Consider the following 27,392-nt stretch of genomic DNA (forward strand, 5'->3'; position numbering starts at 1 on the left):
CGATGATCGGCGATCGGACCAGATCGACAGGCCCAATTCGCGGCTCGCGGTTAATCCCACGTCGTCGTGGGGGACGAATAATGCCCGCCGCGGATCCCCCGCCGACTCCACTCCGTATGATTAGAGCCGGGCGAGTAGCAATTCCATTACCCGTCTTCCGTCGAGACGGTCCTTCGGCATGGAGGCCCGCCGCGCGCGTTCCGCATCCGGAGCGTCGCTTCGGTGTCGGCGTCCCGACGCGCGTGATCGGATTCCGGAAAGCCGAAGCGCGTCCCGGCAGACGTTTCGTCCCGAAAAAAACGCACCCCCGTCCGCGTCACCTAAGGGCCGGCGTTTCACCCGCCGCTCCGGAAAACCATGACGTAGCCGAGCGTGACAGGATCCGAAACCGAATTCCACTGGTTCGCGCCCGGACGGGCTCGTCGATGCGGAAAGTCGGTTAGCCGCTGCGGATTCCGCCGCAATTGCTACCGGATTGATTCGTTTACACCGCGCAGGAGTCCGTAGCGACGCCAGTTTCCGGCTCGGCTGACGCATCGCGGCCGAGCTCTCCTTCCGTCAGGGAAACCCCCAAAAAAGGACACCCCCGACGCCGTGGCCCTTAAAATGCAAAATTCCCGGTTCTCCCCTTTTGCACTTTTGCACTTTTGCCCTCTTGCACTTTTGCAGCCCTCCCCTGCGCCGCTGCATCCTATGGGGTGCAGCAACCCCTTCTCTCGAGCTCCCCATTCCCGACAATTCGTTCCATTCCCGAGGACCATCCTGCGAAGCCATCGCTCGCGGATCCTTTCTTCGGGGAATGAAATTCCCTTTTCCGCCCCCTGCCCCCCCCTCCTCCCCTCCCCTCATCGTTTCACCCTCCACGAGGCGCAAAAGATCGAGCCGAGAGGCCGCTGAAACGTTCTCGCGCGATTCCCCGTAAAACCGACAAGAGAGGGGCGATCTCTCGAGCTTTCGAGCTTTCTCGACCTACTCGACGCCCGGCGTCGCGGCGCCTCTTTGTTCGAGTAAGCGAAGACGTCGCGAGGTCTCTATCGCCTCTCGAAATCTCGACGTGCCCCGAAACGATACATAAAGGAGGGAGGAAATAACCGACTGACTGGAAGGTGGGAGGATCCTCTTTTTTTAGAATACTTTACCGCTCCTATGAGGGAAAAACACATTTGGACTTTTAGCATAGGGAAGCGTTGCTGATATAACTTCACTCCCGCTGGCAGGAATAATTGCATCGACAGCGGAAATGTTTGGATTTGTATCGAAGGTAGATGTTACCGTAGAGAAGGCTTTCTCTCGAGAAGTACTTGCTAAATTCCCGGATGAATTCTTAGCGACAGCCAAATATATATGTATATATTGTTGTCTCTATTCGAACGAAAGAGCGATATGCAATTGTCACCAGTATGGAATATTGCGGCCGTTAATAGAATTTTGGATGCCCCGGAGGTGCAATCGACTTCTTTTTTGCGAATATAATAAAAACGTGTCTGGCAAAATATTTCCTGTTTACGAGGGCTCACATTTGTCGAAGCCAGGGAAATTTGTTGGTATGATTGTGGATTGTTCTTCTGTAGGTATCAAGCGTTTTCTCATGAAAAATCCCATCTTTTGGCATTATTTCGGGGGGCTGCGGCGTACTGAGGGAAGCTTGGCAAACCCGCGAACAAGAAGGCGCGGAATGAGCCGCCATTGTTCCGGAAGTGAGTTCGCGTGTTCGCTGTGAATCCCGGGGCGAAAAGTTCAACTATAAATTCCTTGTAACTTCCCTGTCTGCGCGGGGAGGGAGGCGACACGTGCTAGGGCAAGAAGAGGAGCTTTTGGGGGAGGGAAAAGAAGTTTCCAAGTCATTTCGTATCGGCATCGTCCATAACTTAGTTAAGCTCCCTGCGCGACGTGTCTTTCGCATGTTCCTCGCAGCGGCCGGATATATATATAAAATATATATATATATAAAACACACACACATATATCCCACGAAATTACCTCTCGGTGAACTTTCCGAAATTGTCCCCCGCGATACAAGAAGAAGCTTTCGGGCCCCTCGCCCTAGTTTTATGAAAGTCCGACATGATCGCGCAATCTCGCGAATTATTTCCTCCGAAGAAGCTCAATCTTTTCTGGGGAGAGAGTATTTTATTTCGGAAGAATTCAGTCGATTAACGAACTCCCCTCCAAATTTAGGAAAATCGACGGAGGAACCCGATGCGACCTAATTTTATCAAAGAAAATTCATAAAAGATCGCGCAATTTCGCGAATAATTTCCTTCTCAAAAAGCTCAATCTTCCTTGGGGAAAAGGAATTTTCTTCCAGAAGAATTCCATCGATTAACCCGCTGCCTCCCGAAATTTAGGAAAATCGACAGCGGAACTCAATGCGGCCTAATTTCATTCGAGATTCCGGAAAAGTCGCGGAAGCTCCGGAATTAATCCTACCGACAGAATCGGCCGAGGACTTCCTCGGGAGTAATTTTCGTGAAAAAAGCTCGAAAAGTCCGAGAGAAAAGGGGGCAGCGAGAAAATCCATACCCGAAGGCACTCGCCGCGGCCTCCGGTGCAGGGGGGGGGGGGCGGAGTAATTAAAAGATTCTTAACGAACATTCGTAAACGACGTTACAGGACTCGTTAATTAACCCGCAGAAAAGAGCCGAGAGAGAAAGAGAGAGAGAGAGAGAGAGAGAGGGGGGGCTGTACGTGGGGTGCTCCGGGGGAATAAAAAGCGCGTAATGTATATATACATGTCTGTATACACACCCAAACGAGGCGGACGTTTCGCGTAATTATCAGGATTCAAATTAAGCCTTACCGTGGGACTTCCTGACGGGCCGGGCTCAAAAGGCAGAAAATCGGGGAAACGGATGGGAAATTTGACGACGGAAGGAACGCCGCCTCTGAAGGGGGAAAGGAAAACGGAAAAGTGGCGGGTAAAGGGTCGAATGTAAAAAATGAAAGAGAGTTCGCCAATGGCCGGCACATCCCGTCGCGACTTATTTTCCCCTCTTTAAGCCCCGACACGTATATTCGGCTGCGGCGTTTCCATAATTTATTCCCTACCTCGTATCGCTGACCCGATTCCCTCCGACAGATATAACCGAGTTTAATCGAAACTTCCCTGCCCCGAAACTTTGTCCCCGGGAATAATTCACGAGAACCTAGCCTTCTTCGGGGCACTCGAATGCCAATATCGAAGGCACTTCAATAACGCGATCGGGCCGAATTCCCGAACCGGGCCACGCGGGTGGACGCGCGGAAAATCGCCAACGAATGAAAAAGAATATGTAGATAAAATTATACAATTTCCCCGGGGAAAACGTATTAGGCAATACCGCGAGCAATAAAAATTCCGCGTAAAAAGGTCGGCCGTAAAAAAAAAACACGCCGGATGTTCGGAAAAAATACGTAGGGGGGGGGAGGAGGGGGGTGACGAAGGGGGAAATAAACAAAAATGCCGAAGGGGAGCGAAAGAGGTCGCGAAGCGCCCGCGGCAAAGCGCGAGAAACAAAGCTCGCTCATATTTGTCCACCGCCATTAATTGCCTTTCAATTAATAACCCCCCCCCCTTTGCAGATCCCATTAAACCGCAACGGTGCTCGCAAAATTGTTTTCCACGGGCTTTTCAGCTTTGTCCTGCCTTCGTTCAGCTTCGGTCCCTTCGATCCGCGCTTTTCTCTCCTCCCGGCTACTCCCTCGCTTCCCGGCTTTCTGTCTTTCGCTTCCTCCCCTTCTGTCATCCGCAAGACATGCTCGATACTCCTCGGCGAGTCGATGCAATCTGTCATCATCCCGCCAGTAATACGTCAATTTCCCGACGACCGCGGCCGAGGGATTTCCCGGATTTTCCGAGGCGTCGAAGTGAAATTCTAGTCGGGGGAAACCCCTGTTTAGAGGAGGGGGGTGAAATTTCGAGAAATGGGGAAAAAGGAAGAAAAACGACGAATTGAGCGAAACAAACTCGGTGCGATTTCCCTCGGCGTACATCGCGATTTCGGAGGGGGGAATCGCGATTTCACGTTGGCCGGGAAAAATGTCAGGTGCGCCCTCGAATCCGAGCTTTCGATCGACTCGGATTGGCCGAAAAATATCGCATTTCCATTTACGCATTGTCAGGGGGTGGACCGGGGGACGCAACGGTTTCACCGTATTAGACGTGAAATCGTAAATCAATTTCCATTTTCCGGCCTCAATAAGCGAAACGTGTCTTCTCCCGTTGACTTTTTAGAGATATGAAAGTGTAAAAAAAAGAAGCATAGAACAAGTATCACGGTTGACATGGGGTGGTTTACGGGTCGGGCGATATAATTCACCACGCCGAGATTTCGCGTATGCACGCGGTGAGTATGTTGAAAAAAAATGTAAAAGTCGTTCAAAGCACGATCCCACGACATGACATCTCACTCTCCGGGAGTGCGTCACGAGAGATCGCGTGTGCAACCCCTAATGTTACAGTTTACGGGGTGAGATCTGACGAGGACTGCGCTCGATCAAGCCATTGTTAATCGCCGAAATGGACGGAGGTAACTGGTTGCGGGGCAATTCGAAAATCGAGAGAAAGAGAGAGAGAGAGAGGGACAGAGAGAGAGGAGTGGAGGAAATGGGAAAAGACAGGAATTAAAGAAGCAAAAGGGTAGTAAATGAGGGAGAGAATAAAGCAGCGTGGCGGGGGTGGTTCTCGAGGTGTTTCCGAGTTTGCACGTTCAAGCAGCCGTGATAGTCACCCTCGGCGGGTTTTCGCTTTCAAAAGCGAGGGGTGCTTCCCACCCTCCACCTTTCTTCGGCCCTTTTCCGCGATTTTCCTGCTTTTCTTCAAAAACGGTCCCCGCGCCTGCCCTCAGATTTTCGCGCGCTCTTTTGGAATGCGTTAAAGAGAAACATTCGCCCCTCCGGATCCTCGACGATCACCATTGAGGATCCTCTCCTCGTGACTTGAACCACACACGATGACCCCCACCCTCTCTCTCTTAAGAAGGAAAAAGGAATAAAATCATTTCCGCGTCTTCCGCGGGCGTCTTGAATCCGCTTTGAAGCTCCGGAAAGGAAATCTCAGCTGTAACGTTATTCCTCGAAGAACCTCCCTGCGATTTTCTTCGGCGTGTTTAACGCTTTTCAGAAGAGTTTTCCATATCTTTGGCATGATTCGGAACGTCTTCAACATGTCTTTGACGCGTCTACGGCATATTTAGGGCGTCTTCGACGTTTTTTTTTAATTTTTTCAACGTCTCCAGCGTTTCTTCGACGCCTCTTCGGCGCGACCCCTGAGACTTCTCTCTCCTTCTCCCTAGGGATTTCTTACGTTCCCAAAATTCTAGTGGATTCTTTCACGCACTCCCAGCCTTGGTGAATGGAACCTGGGGGGAGGAACCTGGGGAGAACTGGGCACCCGAGGAAAAGTGGTGCGACAGTCGCTAATGAGGACGCATTGTCTTCGCGTTACCTCGCCGTAATGGTGGACGTTTCTCCGACTTCGCGGGCTGCATTCTGCGCCCTCTCTCTCTATATATTTCTCTCTTCCTCCTTTCTGGCCCCTCTGGAGGGACGGACCAGGGTATATATTTAAAAGCCACTCACTGCCGAGGAAAGAGNTATATATCTTTCTCTCTCTCTCTCTTCGTGCTGCTCGGCACTCGACGCTTTGCAGCACGAGGGTATGGTTACTAGTTAGTGCCGGTACCGAGCCCACTAGACGTGTACTCTCTCTAACTACCCCCTGCGAACGCTACAGAGACGCTGCGGTTCCGCGACGTCATTAACGAGTCGACGCTCCTCCCTTTACAGGTGCCTACTCCCGGTTACTCTTCGTCTTTTCCGAGTCTCTCTTACCGCACTCGCTCTATGATTTTAAATCCACCCCATAATTTTTTCGACCGGTACCGGCTGCCATTTAAATTATTCCGGGCGCTGCAGAAATCCGGAGCTCAAAGAGGGCCACGACTTCAGAATCCATCTCGATATTACTGGACGAATAAATCCGGAGATCTCTGGGGATGATGTGTAATCAATTAATAAGTATCTCATCTTATGAGGAGTTCTTGAGGCGGGCACTTTGCACTCATATACCCCTTGGGGAGAAAAAAAAAATTGATTCACTCGATTCAGTCCGGACAATCTGGATGAATACCCCCAATATTTCTGTAAAGTATGCTCTTCCTTTTTATATATCTTACTTCTTATTCTTTATACGAAATATGAGAAGTGCACTTCGCACGCGTACGCCGCAGAGCGGGAAGAAAATGGATTCGCTCTTCAGTTCGGACAATCTGGATGGATAGTCGCCGGTATTCGAGTAATTCAAGCAATTCTAGGTGCTCGAGGTACGGGCTCCGATCGGCGAATGCGTGAGTACTTGTTCCCGTGTATCCGTAAGTACTCGGCCGCCGTGAAGGAGTGCTCTCTCGAGGGCTTTCCACGGAATAAGAATTGTAAAGTGGGCCGCGAGGTAAAGGAAGCTCGAGACTCACCGGCGCAGCTGTATCCATTTTTATGAAGTATGTACCCGTCCCTGCAGTCGCACTCGTACATCCCATCGTGAAGTTCGTAGCAGAGCTGCTCGCACGGCGAACCGTGGCCGCATCTACCTGCAATCGGAAATTTCGGTTATTCATTTTTTCGCTCTTTCGGAGAATGAAAGAAAAAGAACCTCCTAACCGAAGAGGTCGCTCGTCGAAAAGTGCATCCGAATGCTGCACCGCGCGCTGCACCGAGAGCATCGTCTCCCTGGTGTGGTAATCTAATTATCAGACCAAGGTCAGGAAATATTTCCCCCCTGCAAATCGAACCCTCTCCTAAAGAGACGTGTGCCAACATCACCGAAATGCATGCCAGTGCAGGTGCATACGCGCGTGCATAACGAATAGCTCGGTCGAGGGGATACCGCCTATTATGCGTCATTTGGACAGAGCAATCAACGATTAACGATTGGACAGTCGGGACGGCGTCGATGGCACCCTGCCCTGGAATCTCCACCCCCTCGTCGGGTATTCAGAAGCCCTGAAGTTCCAGAGCGGATAAGAATTCCTAATATCCCCGAAGTCCAGACTGCCACCGCGCCTTTGGACTTTAATATTGAACTATTCGATAAGTTCACGGATAATCTTCCTTGGCGCTTAGTTTTTATTTCTTGGAAATAAATGCACGCGTAAATAGTAATACAATGGGCGGAAAAACGTGACTACCAGTGCCGGGGAATACATTATTAATTAATACGCGGTCCATTCCGTAGCAAAGAATGAATGTTGGGGCCTACTTTTTGATAAATCAGTTTTGACCATTTTGTCCAATCAAATTCGTATCACGAGTTGACTTGTTATGTAGCGGAAAAATGAAACTCCAAAAAGGAAGGAAACGATGAAAGGTATTGAAACGGAGAAACGAGCCGGGCCATTTTTTTACCTCGTTTCTCGGGTCTCATTTTTATCTCATTTCGGTTAAAATCCGAGGGGGTGGAAAAACGCGCCGGGGAAATTAAACGCAGTCCTCGGACGTATTTTTCACGCCGGCTCTCGGGTGTTTCCTGCGACCACCCCCCGAGGCGCGAGATCGGGGTGACATTTCCCCCGCCACCCCGTGGCTCTGGGGGCGAAAGAAAACGACGACCCGTCCATCGCTTTACCACCTCGTCGGGACAGTCCTCCGGTTCCCGTGGCGGGAGCTTCTGTAAAGCGGCAAGAACCTCGTCAAACCCTCGCCGTATAGCTCGCCACCCCCGAGTCGGCGTGTACTCGTGAGATATCGATCCAAGGGGTGAGAGAATTGCGCGAAGCTGCCCCAGAAGCGCCTCGTCGGCCCCTAAGGGTGTATCGAGGGCCAAAAAAGAGCGATCGGAAGCCTTCAACGTGTCGCGCTGATGCGACCCAATTTCCGTGAAAGAGATAAAATAGAAATTTAGAAAAACAGGGAAAAATGAAATTGAATACTTTGAGACTCATATGTGGGGAAATTTTCCCTGAAGAGATCTTCCTTGAAGATAAGGGTGCATTTTCAATTCAGTTCTAAGAGGGTGTCGAGAGCCAAAAAAGAGCCATCGGAAGCCTTCGACGTGTCGCGCCGATGCGACACAATTTCCGTGAAAGAGATAAAATAGAAATTTAGAAAAAACAGTGAAAAATGAAATTGAATACTTTGAGACTCATATGTGGGGAAATTTGCCCTGAAGACATCTTTGTTGATAAGGATGCACTTTCAAATCGATTCTAAAAGGATGTCGAGGGCCAAAAATGAGACATCGGAAGCCTTCAACGTATCGCACCGATGCAATATAATTTCCGTTAAAGAAATGAAATAGAAATGAAAAAAAAAATGAACAACACAATGAGTCATTTGAGACTCAGGTGTGAGTAAATTTAAGGGACCCTGGTGAGATCCTCCTCGTTGACGAGGATGCACTTTCGCTTCGGTGATTTTAATCGGGGAGAAAAATCACTTGGAAGGAGATTATACGTGACGATGCTTCAAGTTAATACCGGGCGGTAAAGTGAATAATTGAATTCTAACATAACGAGCCCGGAGCCACTTGCAGGCTCGAATGCAGGGTGCATCTTGCGCCCACCTGCGCAGAGCTAGGTAATACCTTCATAATCTGGTGAATCCAGGGCTCGACGACCAATATGTTTGCTCCGCCCCCCATAAGAGCACCCTATAAAGGGTTTACGTAGTTTAAGGTGCATTAGTTGACCCATAGCCGGACACAATCGTAGGTGCAAGATGGGGACATGCACCAGCTGCATCCACGGCGGGCGCGATGCAGTAATTCTTTCGAAGCGGCCCTTAAATCGAGGCGACGATAATCCCTGATAATGCCCCTTATACTGGATTCTCTGGCCAGGAATATTGTTCGGGCATCCGGTTAGGCATTACGAAGACAGATTGTTCTTCGCGGTAAATTGTATCGTTACGGTTTCTCGTAAAAAAAATGATTAACGCCGCGGAGAGGATTTTCGGAGCCGGGGCTCTTATTTCAGAATGTCGCCCTTATCCGCGGCTGACATACGCGTACGGTCGGCCGAGTAAACGAGTGGAGCTTACGCGAAGAGAGGGAGAGATAGAGCCAGAGAGGGAGACAGAGAGCTTACAGACGCAAGAGGCAGCACGAGAGGGAGAGAGAGAGAGAACTAAGCTCCTATCGCGGAGTTTGCATAAAGTTCCGGGGCCGAGTGCAGCTCCGGGCTGCACCTCGCTGCGACTTCCCTGTACTTAGCGAGGTGCACACTTCGGATGGGAAACCGCTCTTCTTCTGCGGTGCAGAATGCACTTTCGATCCCGGAATTGCGCGGCGCTAACAAGACACCTCCAAGTCGAGTCCCCAAAATCTACTGTCACCGTTAGAAGGAAAATGAGACTGCAATGAATTCATGGAACATGTATGAGATTTACATTATTAACGGCACTTAAGGTGCGCGTAACGATAAATCTGTGCTAACTGGCCTGCACAAATTTAACTGATGCGTGTATCCTACATCCAGGGTAAACCACCATCATCCACCTTATATATAAACTTTAACGTATGTAAAGAATATATATGTATATTCCTTTCACAAAACCGCGCAAGAAAGTCGAATCGGAAAATGTACGAGGAATATTGTTGAAACTACCGAGCATTAAAAGGTAACCAATGAGAATTCATTATTTTCGCGCATCCATAAAACGTAAAAAGGTAATCACTAATCTACTGCATTTCCGAAATTGATATCTGCTTACAATCGGCTACGGTAGAGCAATGATTTTGTTGAATCTCATACATTTATTCATGGATGTTGATTTCATGTGAAATACATAATTGATCGTACAAGACTTTCAGGTACTAAACTTACAAATCGCTGTGTTTTATCGCCACGTGGGCACCCACCCATAATAAATTCAACTGCAATGATTAAAGGAAAGTAAGAAATAAATTCAGATAAGAAGAAACAATCCTCCGCTCCTCCATTTAATTGGCCAACAATTGAGTAACAATTCAGCGATCGCGACGAAAAACGAAAAAATCCGCAATTCGACTCGAGCATTCCAACCGAGGATGCACTCGACTCTCAGTGCATTTCCCTGCAGGGGAGGTCCTCAGCCCTCGAGGGGTGGAAATTTCTCATCAGCCCTCGAAGCCAGGAGAGGGTGGATTTATTTCACGGAGATTCGATCTTTTGTTTCCGCCCGTCTCAAGTCTTCTTTTCCAACAGGTCCTCCCGAGTGAAAGCGGAAAACCGGCGGGGGTGGGGTCGTCAAGAAAGGGAGGAAAAGGGTGGAAAAAAAAGAGGGAAGCGTCCCACTCGAAGCCGCGCATCTGGGTTAACGGGATGGCAACGGGTTTTCAAAGGAAGGCCGCGAGTGGCGGGTCTCTGGCGAAATAATCCCGAGGGGGTGGGTTGGAAAAAAGCAGAAGGGGCGGGGGTTGACGAATGCTCCGTTGAAATTCCAAAGGAATCACCGAGGGCCCCGGGGCCCCTCGCGACGTTGATTCACGCCGAGGAAACGCATCGCTCGACGTTTTCATTTCACCCGACACTTCAACCCCTTCTCGACGGGGGGATGGGTTGGCCATTTTTCCGAGCACCCTGTCGGAGGTGCCAGCTCGTAATTGCTTTCCTCCGTATTGCTGTCATTAGAGGGGGGCCCGAAAAATGTCGGCGCGATAAATGGTGCGACCTCGAGGTCCTTTCCCGCCGACATTCTACCTACGTCCTCGTAAAGGGTGGAGGGCGGTATCCCCGGGAAATGGAAATGCGCTCAAAGCGCCGGGAAAAATAATCCCTCGGAATCCACCCCGGGAAATATTCTCTAGAGGGGGGGGCCTCGGAAATTCTCGGCCAGCCTTTACGTCCTACTTCTCGCCCGGTTTATCCACGAGCGATTAATCAAAGAGCGCGGCTCGACGTCGCACGCATCACGGATCAAAGGTACACCCCCGGACCGGATCGGTAGAGGCGGATTCTTTTTCGGTCGCGGGACAAGTTGGACCCCCTGGCTCCTTTGCTCCGAAACGCCCTCAAAGGGGTCCATTCGGTCCTAACCCTCGAAATCGCGGCCCAGTTCCGCCAAGAAACTGCTCGCCTTGGACTATGGCTTTGCATTCGCGATTCGCAGTGCCCCTCGTACACGGGTAGTCTAAACGGAACAATGCTTTCAGATTTAACAGGGAACTCGATTTCATCTCGCAAAAAATGCAAGACCATGGCAGTCCACGGAAAACAAAAAAAAGGGTACGTCTTAAAGAAGTGCACGTCCAGCAAAGGGCAGCATTGCTGATAAAGTTACACTCTCCCTACAGGAATAATTGCATACGCGGAAAAATATTTCGATGAATCAATGAAATTGAAAAAAAAAAAAAAGAAGAAGAAATGTATGAACTGAACCGACCGTACCTGTAATGTCTACAGATATTTTTGTTGCACCTACAATTTTGTAATACTTTAAATTTACCGGTATGGTCGCTATTAATATTTTAGCGGTAAATTTAAAGTAAATATATACATATATATATATGCCTACTCTTTAATATCCTCTTAAAGCTCTTATCATTCTCCGCGTCGCGAGGTCCAGCCCTCTCGCGACGCGGCGCAGCATCCCGCGCGGTCCAGGGCGCACTCTCCAAGGAACAATTCCCAGCAAGGAATGCAAATTCCCGGCGCCGGGACCTAATTGAAAAGCTGCATAAATAATTCATCCACCTTCAGGGGGTCGTGCCTTTTCGGGGTTGTTTGGCGCGTGGAGGCTGGGCATCTTCCGGGGGCGAGTCCGCTCCCGGGCAGCTCCGTGGAGAATTCGTCGCCATGGAAACCCGGCCTTTTCTCGGATGGCTCTGGGCCGAGTAATACCGGAAAGGGAGTCTCCCCCTCACCCCCAGCCCAAAGAAGTCGGAATTCAAAAACGACCGAGCCCCTCAGATGAGAAGAGATGAAAGCCAGTTGACTTCGATGGTCATCTAATTATCGGTAAGAGAGCTCCCTGCCGCCGGGGGTAACCAAGGGAGAACCCGGGGGGAGGAAAGGGGAGGAACCGACTCCGATACCGAAATTACGGAGTTTAGGGCTTCGAGGGTGAACCATCCCCGGGGGAGGCTACGTCTCAACCGAGGAACTTTAAATTCTTCCGAGGTATTCCTTTGACGGGGCATATTCTCACCCCTCATATCTCTCCCCATTGTATACGGCCACCCCATACACCGGGGAGGATTCGGACTCCAAATTGCCGGATTTCCTTTCACCTGCATATTTCGCCGAGAGAGAGCCCCCTTTGCGGAGTTTCGGACTGACGGGAACGTTTAGGCGACCCCCCGTGGACTACGACCAATCCCGAAAGCTCCTTCCAACCGTGGGAAGCTTTATAAGAGAATTTTGAGAGTTCCTCGAGAAAGAAAACAAAAGGGACGACACAAAAATAATTATACTATATCTCGCTTATATAACTCGATTATTTACGGAATCATTTTCTCGGCGGATTTGAAATTCACCCCCTGCCGGATAAAGAGCGGGAATTACGGGACCAAGCTCCCAGATCCAATTTCGGACTGCCTGGTCGGTGTTTTCGAAGGATTTGAAAATTTCGAAAATGTCCGCCATGGTCGGGGGAAAAAAAGGAGAAAAAAAAATTCGCGGGGCTCTCGGCGCCTCCCCCTCCGCCACCCGAATACCGCGCTCGTCTATTCGTTTCATATTCACAGCTTTACGAGCAGGCGATATTGCGATATTCGCACGTCAACATCTAGATGCGAGTGTACGTGTATACGTATATAAAATATATGAATAGATATACATGTATTCATGCAGCTATCGAGCGAATATCGGGAGGGCCCGCGAATATCGAGTCTACGGTTTAATCTTTCATCGGTGATTTCAATTTTTGTCATCGATCGCGCCTCGAGTGTCACCTCCAGTGATCCAATAGAATCGATCAAGCAAATCCGAGCTTCGTCGAGTCTCCTCCGATATCTTACAGGGAAGGGAAGCGCGAGAAGTCTGTCGGAAAAGTGCCATTTTAAAAATTGAATCCGACGCTGAAAGCCAGCTGTTAACTCCGGCTATCATATTTCGCCGATTTCTTCCTCTGTACGAAATGATACCTTTTTTCCGGCTGAAAAGCTCGTCTAATTTTTTTTCATTTTTCTTTTCCCCCATTTATTTTTAATCCCTTTTCTTACTCCGGGGAAATTAAAGATTGCACGCTCGGAATAATTGCCGACGTAGATTCTGCTCGGGAGGAGGAATTGAAGGTGGAAGTCCAGTCGGCCGAATTGGGAATCGAGGAAGAATTACTTTTACCGTTTAATCCCTCACGGCCATTAAATCGAACGATTTAAAATCCCGAATCGGGACGATTAAAGGAACCTTTGAAGAAGGACACGAGACCCCGGGATCTCCTTGGAGGAATTTACATTGATTATAGAAGGGACGAAATGAGTTCCTTATCGCCCTTTTGTCCCCCCATCCCGCAGGGAAAAAGAAGGATTGAGCCCTTCCTTTTTTCTTATAAGAAATAAATAATCGAAATCAATTTAATCGAAACGCATTTTCCAGCCAGATAGAACGGCAGCTCATCCGATGTTCTTCGGGACAAAAAAAAATAATGCCCACTGTCGAAAAATGTTCAGAAGTCGATACGACTAGAAACCGTGTTTCGCGTAGACTTTTTTTGTGTCGCCGGAACAAGAAACGTTACACTTGTTCGCGCTCGAAACCGTGTAAACCTCTGGGAGTTAGCTCGCAGCGGCGCTCCGGTTAAACGCAAGTTTCTGTTTCAACGAGGCGTGATATGGAAAAATGTCACAGACGAACATTACTCCTCGCAATGTGGTCGACAACTTTTGTGGGGGACATTTTTTCGTATCGCGAACGAGCTACGTTGCGAGATGACAAATGTTTCCGGCGAGCGGCGCTCCTCGGGTCAGCCCGGAAACTCGGGTGCACCTTGGTAAGGATGGCTCGTTATTGAAGAGGACACGTGACAATAATTATTCCGACCTTTCGGTGGACATTTTGTGTCGGGGAACGCAGGGCGGAGAGGCTCAACAAGTGCGAGAGGAAAAAACAAAAGCGAACCGGCTCTTTTGAAGTTCGACTCGAGGGTCAGTCAACGGTGGTCCGACTTCAAAGTCAACCCCGTGCCGACTGAAGTGCACCTCCGTATCTGTATGCTCGCTATTTAAGAGCTTTTGTGCCCTCGGACACGAGGAGGGCCCCCCGCGTCTAATTGAGCGTGTACCCAACTTAACTAAGCTCAAAAGACCTCGATAAAGAGGTCCGTCGTCGGCTCGATTCCCGACGACGCGACACCCGGGCACATGACCGAAATTAAGTACGGAGGCAGAGAGGAAAGCTCCACGAAATCCAGAGGAGGATCCCTCAGGATTCGCCAGGAGGACCCGACGAAAAGGGAGGTTTCGACTAAGGGCTCGACGAGATGAGAGAACCCGACGAAAGGGGAGACCCTTCAAGGCTAAAGGACCTTACGAAATGAGAAAATCCATCGAAAGGAGAAAATTTAAGAAGGATTTAAAAATGAAAACTCGCCAAAAGGAGACGACTCGACGAAACAGAAGATTTCAACGAAGAAGAGAACCTAATAAAATGAGGAAACCGGGAAAAACTCCCCATAAGAAAAGTCCTACGTAAGGATATAGAAGAACGAAGAAGGTCCCCACCAAGGCGAGGATGCGATGAATTCCCCGACGGAAGACGAAGCCTCTTCTCCAGGATTAGGAGCAATCGGAAGGAAGAACACTGATTAAAGGAGAGGCAAACCAACTGGGGTCTGTGATTCCGCCGGAGGAGAATTTTTGCATGTCTTTGACGTCACACCTCAAAGAGGTCGCGACTCAACCGAGTAGCCCAAGGAAGACCTCATTTTTCCTTCCCTCCACTTTCCCCGTTTCTACCTCGACGTTGCCAATTCCTGGGGGAATTCGGGAGGCAATAACGGAGGGAGCGCCATTCCTGAAAACCGGCGCAAACAAACCGGGATATATTTTTAACGTCCCCTTTCGAGCCGGATGAAAAACGCGGCAAAAGCATTAAGTAAATATCCAGCACAATTGGGGGACTTCCCCCCGCCCCCCCATGAATTTTGGGGTCAAACTAATCCCTGAAAACGATCGATAGGCTCGCGCTTCGCGTAAATGTCGCGCCCTCGAATTAATACCCCCCCTTGGTGGCATTAACCCCCCCATCGACCGGTCCGTGGGAGCCATTTAATATCGCCGACTGGAAAGCAATGAATGATAGTGACGGAAGCGATCGCTTTCCGATATCTACGGAAGTGAACATCTGCCGGCGACAAATCATCGCCGGGGTGAAGAGAGGGAGGGAGCCTGATAGATTCCTCCCCCAAGTCCCGAATATCGGCGAACGTGTCCCGTCGAGGAAACAATTATCGCCCAGGTGACCCTGGCATTCCCTGCCGGGATTTACCCACCCCCGACACAGGGTAGAGTCCCGCGCCAAGTGCACGGAGGCACTCAGCCTGTTTTAATAAGAAATGAGAAATTTTCGTACATCTCTTGTATCGAGGTTCGCTCTGACTTTCATCGAGAATGTTACCTCCATCCTGAAAGAGTTTTTCAGGTCTCTGAAAGCGGGATCGGGTGGCGGGAGATTAAATCGGGCGTCGATATGTCTTCAGAGTGCCAAATCGCGATTTCATACGGTAAAGGCGGAATTTTATCAACAATATCTCCCGATGAACGGGGAAATAGCTTCCTTTCGGGTGCGGGGTGCAAAAATGATTTTCGGCAAGGATGTCGAGGTGACGTTTATCAAGGATGCCGAACGATTTTCATCGAAAATTCCAACGTGATTTAAACCGCGAATCTCGAAATTGGATATGATTTTGAACCGAGGATGGCGAAATGATTTTCACCAAAATAGGCCGAACCGATTTTCATCGAAAATTCTCATCGGATTTCGACCGCGATTATCGAAATTTTCAATCCAACCGTGAATACACTCGACAAAATCGTCGAGAGAAAAATCCGAAAACGACCGATCGACCCCCCCCCTGCTAAACCGATCGAGAAGACAACCCTAACTTCCAATTCAAAGACCAACTTGCCTCCCCCGGCAGAATCAAAGAGTTCGACTCGACTATTTCGATTGGGCCCTCGACTTCGGTTAACGAGTGCGAAGGCCGTATATCCCGAACTTTCCTCCCCAGCCTTTTCTGCCGCCCCCCGAGAAGAAACTTGGTCATAACTTCCCCCATTTCGGGACCGGGGGGGGGGGAGAAGGGGGCGAACTCCGACATAACTTTCCTTCTTCTCTGAAACGTCATGGATCAATTATGCCGAGCCCTGCTCCGCTTTCGCGAATCGCCCCTTCGACGGGGTTTCAACCCCCGCGTTATATCCCCGCCGTTTTCACGGCGTTTCTTTCTCGACTCGTTAAGATTCAAATTCGCGAAAACGTTTCTAGAAATTGTTAGGATGGATAATTCGGCGTTAACCCTTTAGAGTAATCTCCACGAGGGACACTTGGGATACCGTGAACTCGATCTCCCTCTTTGATAATCGATTGCCCTTAATCGAGGGGGTATCCACTCAGGAAACAATGGATTTCGATGATAGAAATCACGTGGATGTCATTAGAAATCACTGTCACAATTGTAAGGCCGAACGTCATTTGTTATCGAATGACCGTCTCTGATTTCATATGACAAGCAACAATGCCATTTGGTAACAAGTGATGTTCGGCCTCAAAATTGTGACGGTTGTCCGGTGGTTTTCAACGATTTCCAAATGATTTCCTCGTGATTTCGAGTATTAATAAATTCGCGACCGGCAAATCTTTTCCGTTTCAAATCCTGAATACCGGCGAAAATAATGAAATTCTGAAGTGGTGGAAGTCACTATAGTGGCACTTCGTAACTAAAGGGTTAGAGGTCGACACACATCCGGTCCGTATCCGTCCTGTACAGGGGCGGACAAGAATGACTTCCCTAGTTAAACTGGCGGAAATATATCCGGAACGGTCAAGGGAGGCATTCATGTCCGTCAGTGTACGATACGGATGCGGAACGGATACGAATCGGACGGGCGTAAATCGAGCTTAATGGTGACGGAGCGACTCGACGCCAAGAAATCGTCGAAAGCCCGTTAACCTCGGCAAAGTTTGTCAGGAATGACGGGGGCGGAAACGGAATCGAGGACAGGGCCGACATTAGGGAGGAAAGTTCGAAAAAGGAGGAGCCAACCTGCGAAATCGGAGCGCCATTAATTACAGGACCGCGGTAATTTCGAACATCCTGCGGAGCGACCAATTTGCGCCAGAAGGCGCCGAAACGCTACTTGCTAAAGAACTTGAACATGAAAAAAGGAGACTGAGTATCGTGACATAGGGATCGGCCATTTCCTCTACTGAAAAAAAAAAGAAAAGAAAAAAGTCATTACATCATGTAATTCTTTGATCTGTGACGTCACAAATAATTATTTCCCTCAAATAAACTCGAGTAAATTTAACGTGCAACACTTCATTGTAACTATGACAATTTATTTGAGCTTTATTTAAGTCGAGTAATTATTCTCTGAATTAACGTGAAATTTCTTTGGAATATTGCTCGGATAAATCTTTCGTTGGTTCAATGAATTTCTTCCTCACGTGTACGTATTAAAGAACAAATATGTGCATAAGAGAATAAATCCTGGAATTCTGTTTTTAAACTCTCGCTGAATATTTCTGCGTTTACGCCCTTACGCCCCGAGGAGGAGTGCAGAGAGATGCACGTTCCGGAGCCCCGAAAACCGCGGCGGATCGGCCGGAACTTGTTGCTTCCTCCGCCTCCGAAATCACGAGGCAGCTTGCAAGCCCCCGGAAAAGGGGGGAACTGTTCTTCGGGACAAGAAGAAGAAAAAAGAAGAAAAATAAAAAGCAGCGAGAAAGGATAGCCACGAGTCCGAAATCCGGGAAATTCTGAGGGTGGCGAGTCTTGGAAAAGTTGCGGGGGGAACATTTGCGATTTTCTCCCTTTGATAAATAAGGGAAACGCTAAAGGTGGCGAGTTTTCTAAAAGCGGAGAAAGGAATATTTGCAATTCCCCTTTGGGTTTATCGGAACCTTGTTTCTCTTGGCGAATACAAGTTCGCGATTACATGTGAAAGGACTCGTCGGGGTGGAGGATGGCCGACATACGTCGGGGAGGTCCCGAGACATGCAAAGCCTCAAAGGAGCGCGTCGTCTCCGGGCGTACACAAATGTCTCCCAGAGATTTCCAAAGCCCCCTCCGCCTGGCCCACAAAAGCTTTTCCACTTTTCCGGGTAAAATCGAGGCGAGGAGCCCTCGTTCGGGAGTTCAAAGCGGAGCTTTCGAGTCCGGTCCAGTCGTGAACGTGATTTTCGCGAGACGTCCGAAAGCGAGCCCTCCTCTCTAGGGGGACTTTTGCCAGGAGGAGGGAGGAAGGGAGGGCAAAATCGCAGGAAAAATCGGAAAACTCGGGAAAGCTCCACCGGGAGCGGCTGCTCTCTTCGACGCGTCGTCGCGGCAATCGGGGGCGAAAATGGAAAAGGTGAGAGAGAGAGAAAGAGAGGAAAAGGGAAGAAGGAACCCCGGCTCGAAAGTCGTCGCTAAGCTCGTAATTAAGCTCCCGGGGACTGAGCGGAAACGACGAGGCGACTTCCGGCCCGGAAAAGCTCGCCAGGGCGTGGAAAACGAGCGAGGAGAGCTTTCCGTCGCGACGCTCGCTTAAATCGGCGCGAAAACGGCCGCGCAAGGTTCGCCGATTTTCGCGGCTCAAATGTGTACTTGGAAGAGGGGGATGAAAAGGGCGGCCGATTATCTCGACATGAAGGAACTCTTTTTTCCCAAAAGGTTTCGAGTTTCGAAACGTCCGAAATTGTCGAGGATTCGCTAAGGCGATATCAAGGGCAGTGGCCGATTACTCCGAAATGAGTGAATTTCTTCTTTTTTTTTTTTTTCTTTCCCGACATTTTCGAGATTCGAAACGTCCGAAAATGCGGCATCGCAAAGATCATGGTCGATCGCTCCGCGTTGGAATTTTCTTTTTTTCCGCGGTTTTCGGAATTAGAAACGTCCGAGATCGAGGGAATCTCTCAAAGACGACTCCCTCCACCGAGGTACGATGATCCCTCCTAACCTCAACCCCTTCAACCCCTGCGCAGGGGGTCCCAGGCCGTCCCACGGGATAACAAGAATACAAGGCTCCTCCGTCCGCGCCATAAACCACCCCCAGATGCAAATCGGCGAGTTAGCTTCAGGCCGGTACATTGAATACGGCCCCGCAAAGTTAGCCGGAGTTTTAAGGGGTGCGTTTCGGCGCGGGGGATGTGAACGCGTGAGCGCGAATTTATTACCCGGGCTCAGCCACTTGTACTATTGGCTTCATATAGATTTCGAGCGGGGACCGGGCGAAGCTGTAAAATACAGGGGCGCACAATGTGGGGTGCATTTTATTGCAGTTCGCGGCTTCCCTTTATGCACCGCGTCCTCTGAATGTCGGTTTAAAGCCCCCCGAAAGGGGGTGCGAAGGGACCGCTGGGGGGGCTCGCATCTTCGGGGTGCCGAAGAAGCGATATGAGGTTATAAGACGTTGACAACGAACCTCCACCCCCCTTCGCGGTTGACGTACAGAAGCGAGTTCACCGGGGGGTGTAAGAAAAAGCTCCCTTAAGAATCCCTGAATTTCTGCGAGACAATTAATCATTTGTCAATATTTCTTTGCTATTATCCCACTCTGAAAAATGACACGTCCAGTCAAAAGGACCAGAATTCCGGTTACTTTAAACTGAATTAGATAGTCGTACGACCTTGCAATTTTGTACGGTTAAAAGTGCCATGTATTTCTAATAAATATTTTGACGTGTCGATGGATATAGAACGACCCTTTGATATTACCTTAAGGTGCGCGGCGAGAGCTCTAGGGATGCACCTTAGGGGTGCAATGGAAGAGAGGTCTTCTAAAAAATCCCGGAATTTCTTCCGTGGCGACTTATCACCCCCACGATCGGAACTGCTTTCTTTTTTCCAGTGATTTTCCTAACAGCCACCCCCTATTCGCTAGTCGCCATCTTTGCGCGAAATCGGCACGGGGGAAATAATGGCAGCGAAACAGGCGAGCGGCTCTTTTATCGAGCGACGACCTCGTTAGTGTTGCCACCCTTCTTGTTATTGCTGCCCCTATTATTATCTTCCCCCTGAACGGCTTCCATACGGGGAACCCTGTCAGCTGCTACAACCACGGGGTGTCCCACCCCTAAATTCCTATCATGGACTCGTAATACGGATTTAATATCAATTAAAGTGACGAATGTGCACGATATTCAGATACCAAGCAATGCACCCCTTCGGACTCGAGCATACCTTCGCAGATAATGGCTGGAAGAAAAAAAAATTAAAAAATGGGAAATTAAATAGCCCGCTCCGTTCTTCGGGTTGAAAACCACCCTCGCGACTGGGCTCTCTGACAGACCAAAGGGAGGAAATCCGACTAAATGGATTCCAGCCCTCGGGGGTGATTTACAAGACCGCGGTGCAGTTTATCAGCCTCCTTCGCGGGGTGGGAACTTAATTAAGTCCGCCGAATACCTTGCACCGTGTGCAAGCGACTCATTCGCGCCACCCTTTCGGGACTCCCCCTAAAAACCACCCTAAATTCCCAGAAGCCAAGACCACCCCTGAGAATCCTGGAGCAATTCCCACGAATCCGCCATCTCGTCCCGGGACTCTTTCGATTCCCGAAGAATCGCTAAGCGCACCCTTAAAAGTCACCTCTCTCGCCCCTGGAAAACCCCCACGTCGGTGCACTTAAAACTGCATCCCCTTGGCGAACTATTGATAAGACTGGGCGAGTTCTCGCCGGACGGGAGGAGCGAGTCTCGGCACGAAAAAAAAGAAAAGAAAAGGAAAAAAATAGAAAATGAGAGAAAAGGGACGAGAAATAGCAATTTAAAAGGGACAAATTTATTGCGCGGGGAACGAAATCGATTTACGGAGGAAACGAGACGGACTTTCCACCCCTTCGGCGCCATTTTTCGAGCCGATCGATTTCGACGGATATCGTTTTGCCGAGGAAGAGGCGAATCGAGCCAGCCTCCGGAGGAACGTATGTCGGTCGGAAAGTACAAGTCCTTATACGGGGGTGTATATGTATTTTTATATATGTACATGTATGCTCGCGTACATATATCTCAACGTATATATATATAAATCCGACATTGGCGGCATTGCGGAGAGACACCCCATTTCAGTTCCGCTTGATCGAGGTTAACCGATTCCGAATGAACCGCTTCCACCGCACGTAATAGCATTTGTTACCGCGAAACGGCCGGGTTTTTTCTTTTTTTTTTATCAATTTTATTCTCGCCGCCCGGCAAGGAGGGGAAAACGTTCCAGGGTGGTTCCGGAGAGGGGGATAAGCATAGACACGGCACATATAAAACGTGGAAAAGTGTGCCTATGTATCCATGGGCACGGATAGAGTTATCCCCCCGAGGAGAGGACTAATCCGAGCAAGCTCAGCGACCTTTTGCTCCGTAAAATACCGCCCTTAATACGGCTCCATTTTGTCGGGACGGAAGACACCCCCCTCTGAAATTCTGAGATCCCTTAGCTAGTGAATTGCCTCCTGAGAAAGTATATTTCATACGATCCTCCCATCTCGACGTAGTATTCCTTTTAATGATTATTAAGAGCGATCGGCGGGGGCAGATATGGGAAATAAAATCTACCCGTGGTAAAATAAATCGGATAGAAATGTAATTTCCACGGTTGGCTCTCTTTAACTATCTCGTTGATGCTCGTACGAACGACAAGGCCGGCTGATGAAAAATAAAACTATATAACGACAACCAAGAAAAGAGTACGCGGAAGCATTGCCTCTGAAAAAAAAAGAAAAAGAAATAAAATAACTGGTTGCTATCTACGTTCGTTGCAATTGCAAACATTATTGCCTTTTTGCATTTTGCGGCGATATCCTGGTTTTTTCTTTTTTCCCCCCCGAGATCCTGATCGCCCTAATCGCCTTTCCCCAGGAAGAGGATCCGCAGGCCGGCGGAGAGGGTCTCAGAATTTCCGAGGAAACTCTGCGATCCCTAGATTCGTCGAGTCCCTTAATTAAGGGATTCCTGCCCCGGTCCGGAGACACTCGTTTCCCCTTTCGCGTCCCCTTCTTTGCTTAAGGCGTTCCTCCTCTCGTCTTCCGCGGGAGACAAGAGCGCCGAGCCGAGGTGGAGGAGGCCGATAAAAGGAGGAAAACAACCTTGAAACTGAAAGAGGGGGGGAAAAAATGTGCCGGGGGAGGAAGGAACAGAGGGAAGACCGGGAGAGAAAAGAGTGAACGAGAGAAACGTTAAGCCGAGACAGGGGGAAAGTACTCGAACCGGGGAACCGGAGCGGCTAAGAGGTTTATAACGGACCGAGAGGCTGCCTCGTTTTCCTTACCGGGAAATTGCGAGGGTATTTTAGAAAACACCGGCGGAAGCTCTCGACGGTATTTCTGAAAATAACCCTGACAAGCACGAACATCCCCCCGGGAATTATTCCCGAATCGGCCACGGATCCTCCCCGCAATCCGAAAGCCACCGCCAAACCGAAACCGAGCGAAATACAAAAGTTGGGTAAAGGAAAAAAAGAAAGAAATCCGCAAAAAAATTCCAATCTACGAAATCCATTCTTAATGCTTCGAATATTTTAATTGGCGATTTTGGAATTAATATTTCCGGCCCTCTCCGACGTGCTATAAGCTGGAGTTTACGGACAATTACTGGATGAGTGTTCCGCGACAATGCGCGCTTGTACGCGTATTTGGCGCGAGACTCGATAGAATCTTTGACTTTTAAATTCAGGATAAATTTCGCCTAAAAAATGGCGGTCCAGGGGGCTGTGTGAACCTGGAATCCAGTTTCAGGCACAAACGAAATTTACAGGCTTATGGGAATATTTCTGTGATGTAGACGCTTGTGTCATGTTGAGTTTTGTTTGTGGCATTTCTTTTACAAAAGCCAAAACGGTTTAAAAAGATAAAGAAATTCTGAAATCGTGGAAAATTGGATTTTTTTTACTCTAATGGGTTGTCTGACGTTAGGAAAATTTGAAGCCTCCCAGAACCACAAAAACGTAAAAACGGTAATTTTCGGAATTTGTTTACCTTTTCTTTTTTAACTCTTTGGCACCTAAGAGCGCCTAAAGGCGCCCGACGTTTGGTCCAATATTGCCTGCACGGTCCGACGAATTTCGCCCATATGTCGAAATGGCTCCGTGTTCAAAGGGTTTGTAAAAAAGAAATGGCACAAATAAAACTCAACATGGCGCAAACATCAACATGACAGAAACATTCAAATAAGCCTGTTAATTTTGTTTATGCCTCAAACTGGGTTCCAGGTTCACAGGTCCAGGGAGGAACGTTCCAAAATATTTAGGACGACTGGGATGGATTTTCCGAAAATCTCCTTTTCTTTCGGCGATGCCATGTTCCGTCTACGAGACTGTCGTCACCGCCCAGCATCGACACCACCAAGTCCGACCCTAATTTCGATTGCCGTCCCTCGCGCGCCGTTTAGCGATTCATTTATTCACTCTCCGTGGATTCCCCGGTCCGGAAGTCGAGCATCCTGCATAATGGTCGCCTTTGAGAAGCAAAGGGTTCGCCGAGGGGAGTTGCGTGCCGCGACAAGAGCAGAGTCTTAAGAGGAGCGATCAAAGACGCGCGAAACTGGGGCGGTTCCAATCCGGGCGCGAAAATGCTCGAAAGTGTCGGTAAGTAAAGGGGGAAAGGAAGGAAGGAGAAGGGGGTTAACGTATCCGTTTCTCGCCGTTTTCCCTCCTAGTTGTGGGGGGAAAAGGACAAGTTTCGCCGGGCCGAGCTCGGCTTCTCTTTTTCGCCCGGGGTGGCGGGAATCGGGGGCGGGGGCAAAGAAGGCCAAAGACCGAAGCAACAAGAAGAACCAAAGGCAGACGAGTGACCCGAATATGCCGCTTTCGGAGGTGGAGCCCACCCCCGATCTTCGCACCCCCTGGAAAACACGTCCCGGGGGTGCTTGCCCCCGCGGCGGTCGATGCCCCTCCCCGATCACCCCCAAAAGTTCTCCTCGAGCAGGCTCTGAAAATTCGTCACCACTACGAAACTACATTCAAGATGGCATCCAGGTTGAATGAAAGTGTATTTGAGATGGGAAATAAATTCGGGGGTAAAGAAAGGGAGGAGAAGCGGAGAGATCGTCCCTAACTTTGAGTAAGAACCAAAAAAAGAAAGAAACAGGGGCGATTAGATATGCCCACCCTGGTGGGGTATTGGAGCAGCGCCTCCTTTCTGGCACCTCGACGAAGAGGTGGGAAACTGGGGCACTTTTATCCGGCAGTCCGGCTGTTTAATTCGGGTAATGGAGACGAACGACGCTTTTTTCCACCGGGTCGAAGATTTCGGCCGTGAAAGTCTGCAATCCCCCTCTGCGGAAATTTTACCGCACCCTGGAAACCTTCCTTCACCTGCGGGTAAATTGAAACTCCCCTCGAATCGGTCGATTGGAATGAGGCAGTCCTTCTTTTCAGGGGGGCAGGAACGAGATATCGCGATTCTAGGGTCTTACGATGATTTCATATTTCAAAACGATCGTTTCTTTGATCTTATAGTTTTTCTTTCTTTTTTTTTCCCCCAGAACTATAGGAGAATGTTTAGCCTGTTTAGGGCGAGCTTCAGGGGCGATAACGAGCGACTCGGTTGGGGTCAGCCCGGTGACTGGCAGAGATATTAATTGCTCAACGGCCATTAGCAAATGGACCCACCATGAGCCTCGGTGAGGGCCTCGGCCCCCGTGTACGGCGTTTACAATTAACGTTAATGTAACGGAGAGCCCTTTGTGCGCTGGTTGCGCCGCTCGCGCGCGTTTCGCGTTGAAATCGCGCCCGGTCGCTGCCGGCCAGGGCCGCGGTTTAACTCATAGCGCATAAACTACCATTAAAAGTTAACCGTTTAGCCGGGCCCGACGTCGTTCGAGCTATTAAGCCCTGGCCCGTTGCTTCCATCTTCATTTTCAACGCGGTCCCGCAGTGGCGCGAAAAAAACAAAACGAGAAAAAAAAACAAATCCGCGACTGCGCTCTGTTATCGCCAAAAATGTCGGCTTTCGAGATCTCGTCCATTCGAGTGATAAAAAGAGGAACGGAAAAGGATTAATATACATAGTTCCATTTCCGGCTCTCGGGTGTAATCAAAAGAAAGAAAATTGAGAATTTCATCAGCGGAAATGTCGATTTTCAAAATCTCGTTCACTCGGAATGATGATAAGTGGAAGAAAAATATGTTGAAACGAATAGTTCCATTTTCACGTTCCGACCCCGGAAAAAATCCGCGAATTCGTGAATTTCACGGCTGCGCGCTGTTATCGTAAAAAAAAAGTCGACCTTCGAAATGGCATTCGCTGGATTTAGAATCGTGACGACGACAAGGGGTAAAGTCAAAAGGAAGGTGAAGTGACAAAAGGGGAAGGAAAAAAAAGAAACCGTCACCCCTAGGCAGGGGGTAAATCACTCCTAGACGCGGCCAGAAGGGCGTGGAGTGGGGCGGTTAACGCAATGTGCATAAACTACCATTAAAAGTTAACCGTTTACCCGAGCCGACGTCGTTTAAGCAATTAAACCCCCGACCCGCTCCTTCCATCTTCATTTTCAGGCGGAGTGTCGAGCGGGCGAATTGCCGCGGAAAATAAACCGCGATTAGGGGCCGAGGTTTCGCCGGCATTTCTTATTAAATATCTCTGCGAGTACTTTTTTTCTTTTTGCCACGACTTGCTGCATCGGTAAACTGGTCGAAGCGAGAGGCGAAAATGGAATCGGCATGGGTCGCCCAAAGAACTCGGTATATCCAACCGAACGATACCAAGTGGCGATTGGAAACGTTTTTCCAACAGCCAGCTGACCTTAATTGAGAGATACTTCGAGTCGGCTTCGATTATCGGGAAAGAAACGTCCATCGTCGCCCCTCTCTCTCTCTCTCTCTCTCTCTCTCTCTCTCTCTCTCTCTCTCTCTCTCTCTCTCTTTCCGTCCCCCGGAGCACAAAGCTCCTCTCGCAAATCCGAAAATCCGATAATCGGCTCTTCCGGAGCCATATATACACGTGTACGTGTACACCTAGCCACCTCGAAACAAGTGAAGAAAATGTTAATTCAATTCTACTCCAGCTCTGTTGCCTCTCGTGTCGTTAAAATGAATAATTCATCGATCCCAGGGCGACTTCCGGTAAACGGGGCAATTATGACTTATAATATAAATATTCTTCCCGATTACCTGACCCCCCCCCCAAAAAAAAAAAAAATCATGCGATACTTGCATGAATTTGACATCGACATAAATGTCGATGATTAACCGAGGGAATAACGTACCAACCCGTACAAGAGCATTTGTAGAAATTCTGTTAATAGTTAATACCAAAAGACAGAGTCGAGGGGGTATTCACTCAAGAAATTATGTATTTTAACCCATGAAACGTGGAAATTGGCGGCCGTGTGATCCTGAAATCCAGTTTGAGGCACAAATAAAATGAACAGGGTAATTGGAATGTTGCCGTGATGTAGACATTTGTGTCATGTTGAGTTCTGTTAGGGGAATTTTCCTTTTTCTTACAAAAACTAGAGCTGTTCGAAAAGATAAAGAAATTCCGAAATCATGGAAATTTGTGGATTTTTCGATTCTAATGGGTTCTCTGGCGTTAGGAAAATGCAGAGCCTCCCAGAGCCTGAAAAACGTTAAAATGGTCATTTTCGGAATTTGTTTATTTTTTTCAATAGCTCTGGTTTTTGTGAAAAAAAAAAAGAAATATGGCACAAACGTCTACGTCACAGAAACATTCCAATGAGCCTGTTAATTTTGTTTGCGCCTCGAACAGGATTCCAGGTTCACACATCCGAAATCGTCGTGGAGATCGCAAGCAGAAATCGTTGGAAATCACCACTCCGAATTTACAGGCCGAACGCCCCTTCTTAACAAATCGCATTGTTGTGTGTCATTTGAAATGAAAGGCAATCGGCTCTCAAAGGAAATCGTTTTCAGCCCCTCGGCGTGCGCTATTGGGGTGTAAGAGAAAGTTCGGTCGTATTTTGAACACGTACACTTCTTCAGAGAAAAAGGGGAAATAAAAAAAGAACAAGAAAACCGACAGAACTTTCCCTTACACGTGATATTTTTCCGCGTGGCATCGGAAGAACCGGGTCAACAACTCTGATCGCTCGATCGATCGCGAGGGGTCGGAATTTTCGGAAAATCGGGCATAATTCTCGCCGCTTACCTTGAAAGGCTGCCTCGAAGGTGGTCTTCTCCTCGACGGGGTTCTGGGCGAGGACGGCATCGGCTGAGCAGCCGATAAGCAGAAGGAGCCAAACCCAGAGTCCGGCCATTCTGCCGCAATTAACATCCACCCCACGGGATTCGTCGCGGGGGGTAAAATCCTCACTCTCGCATATCCGGTGGCCGACTGGGCGGAATTC

General features: G+C 49.0%; 1 protein-coding gene across 1 annotated transcript in view; it reads right to left on the minus strand.

The window, feature by feature from the left end:
* Positions 1-27,302, minus strand: part of LOC105695242 (pikachurin-like) — a 67,499-nt gene extending 40,197 nt beyond the window's left edge. The window contains exons 1-2 of the mRNA XM_012416613.1: positions 27,194-27,302; positions 6,450-6,566 (exon numbers count right to left, since the gene is read on the minus strand). Of these exons, the coding sequence (XP_012272036.1) occupies positions 6,450-6,566; positions 27,194-27,302 (226 nt within the window). The remainder of the gene's footprint in view (positions 1-6,449; positions 6,567-27,193) is intronic.
* Positions 27,303-27,392: the final 90 nt, after the last annotated feature.

This window comes from Orussus abietinus, unplaced genomic scaffold (genome assembly GCF_000612105.2).
Source record: "Orussus abietinus isolate OABI.00-Male unplaced genomic scaffold, Oabi_2.0 scaffold156, whole genome shotgun sequence".
NCBI classification, from domain to species: domain Eukaryota; kingdom Metazoa; phylum Arthropoda; class Insecta; order Hymenoptera; family Orussidae; genus Orussus; species Orussus abietinus.